General features: G+C 53.7%; 1 protein-coding gene across 1 annotated transcript; it reads right to left on the reverse strand.

Annotated features, from left to right (window-relative positions):
* Positions 1-25: 25 nt before the first annotated feature.
* LOC129115066 (zinc finger and BTB domain-containing protein 8B-like) lies at positions 26-536 on the reverse strand (the record flags this gene model as incomplete). Its single annotated transcript, XM_054626825.1, has 2 exons — positions 300-536; positions 26-204 (listed from the first exon to the last, which is right to left on the reverse strand). Coding segments are annotated over exons 1-2 (351 nt in total), but the record flags the coding sequence as incomplete, so codon positions are not given.
* Positions 537-542: the final 6 nt, after the last annotated feature.

Here is a 542-nt window from a genome sequence, read left to right on the forward strand (position 1 = left end):
TCTTGCAGTCACACAGAGTTCTTACATTGAGGGCATGACTGCGAAGGTGCTCCTGTCTTGTGAACCTCTTGCCACACATGGGGCAGGGGAAGGGCCTCTCTCCCGTGTGGCAGCGGATGTGTCTCTTCATGATTCCCTTCTGCTTGGCAGTGTACGGACAGAATGGGCACTTGTGGAGTTTCACTTGCACTACCAAGCCATCACCTGCAGGGGGAGAGAGAGGCCGACCGTTCAGATTTACCTCAGTGCTTGAGAATCCATTGAAATCCAGAATAGTTTTAACATTTTATGCCAGTTACCTGTTTCCTCTCCAAGCCAGTCGGACTGGATCTCCATGATAGATGATCCCACGAACCCTAAACCTTCATCCATTCTGCCTGCACCCGGGCTGCTACCTTGTCCTTGGGTAAACTGCTGTCCCATCCTGTCCCCCGGTGGACTGGGGCCTTCACCTCTGGCCAGCATCTCCATCAGCTGCCTGGCATTAAACGAAGGGCTGTATCCCAAAGACGAGCGCTCGTTGGAGGGAGAGGGAGGAAGCA

This window comes from Anoplopoma fimbria, unplaced genomic scaffold, assembly GCF_027596085.1.
Source record: "Anoplopoma fimbria isolate UVic2021 breed Golden Eagle Sablefish unplaced genomic scaffold, Afim_UVic_2022 Un_contig_1517_pilon_pilon, whole genome shotgun sequence".
Lineage (NCBI taxonomy): Eukaryota > Metazoa > Chordata > Actinopteri > Perciformes > Anoplopomatidae > Anoplopoma > Anoplopoma fimbria.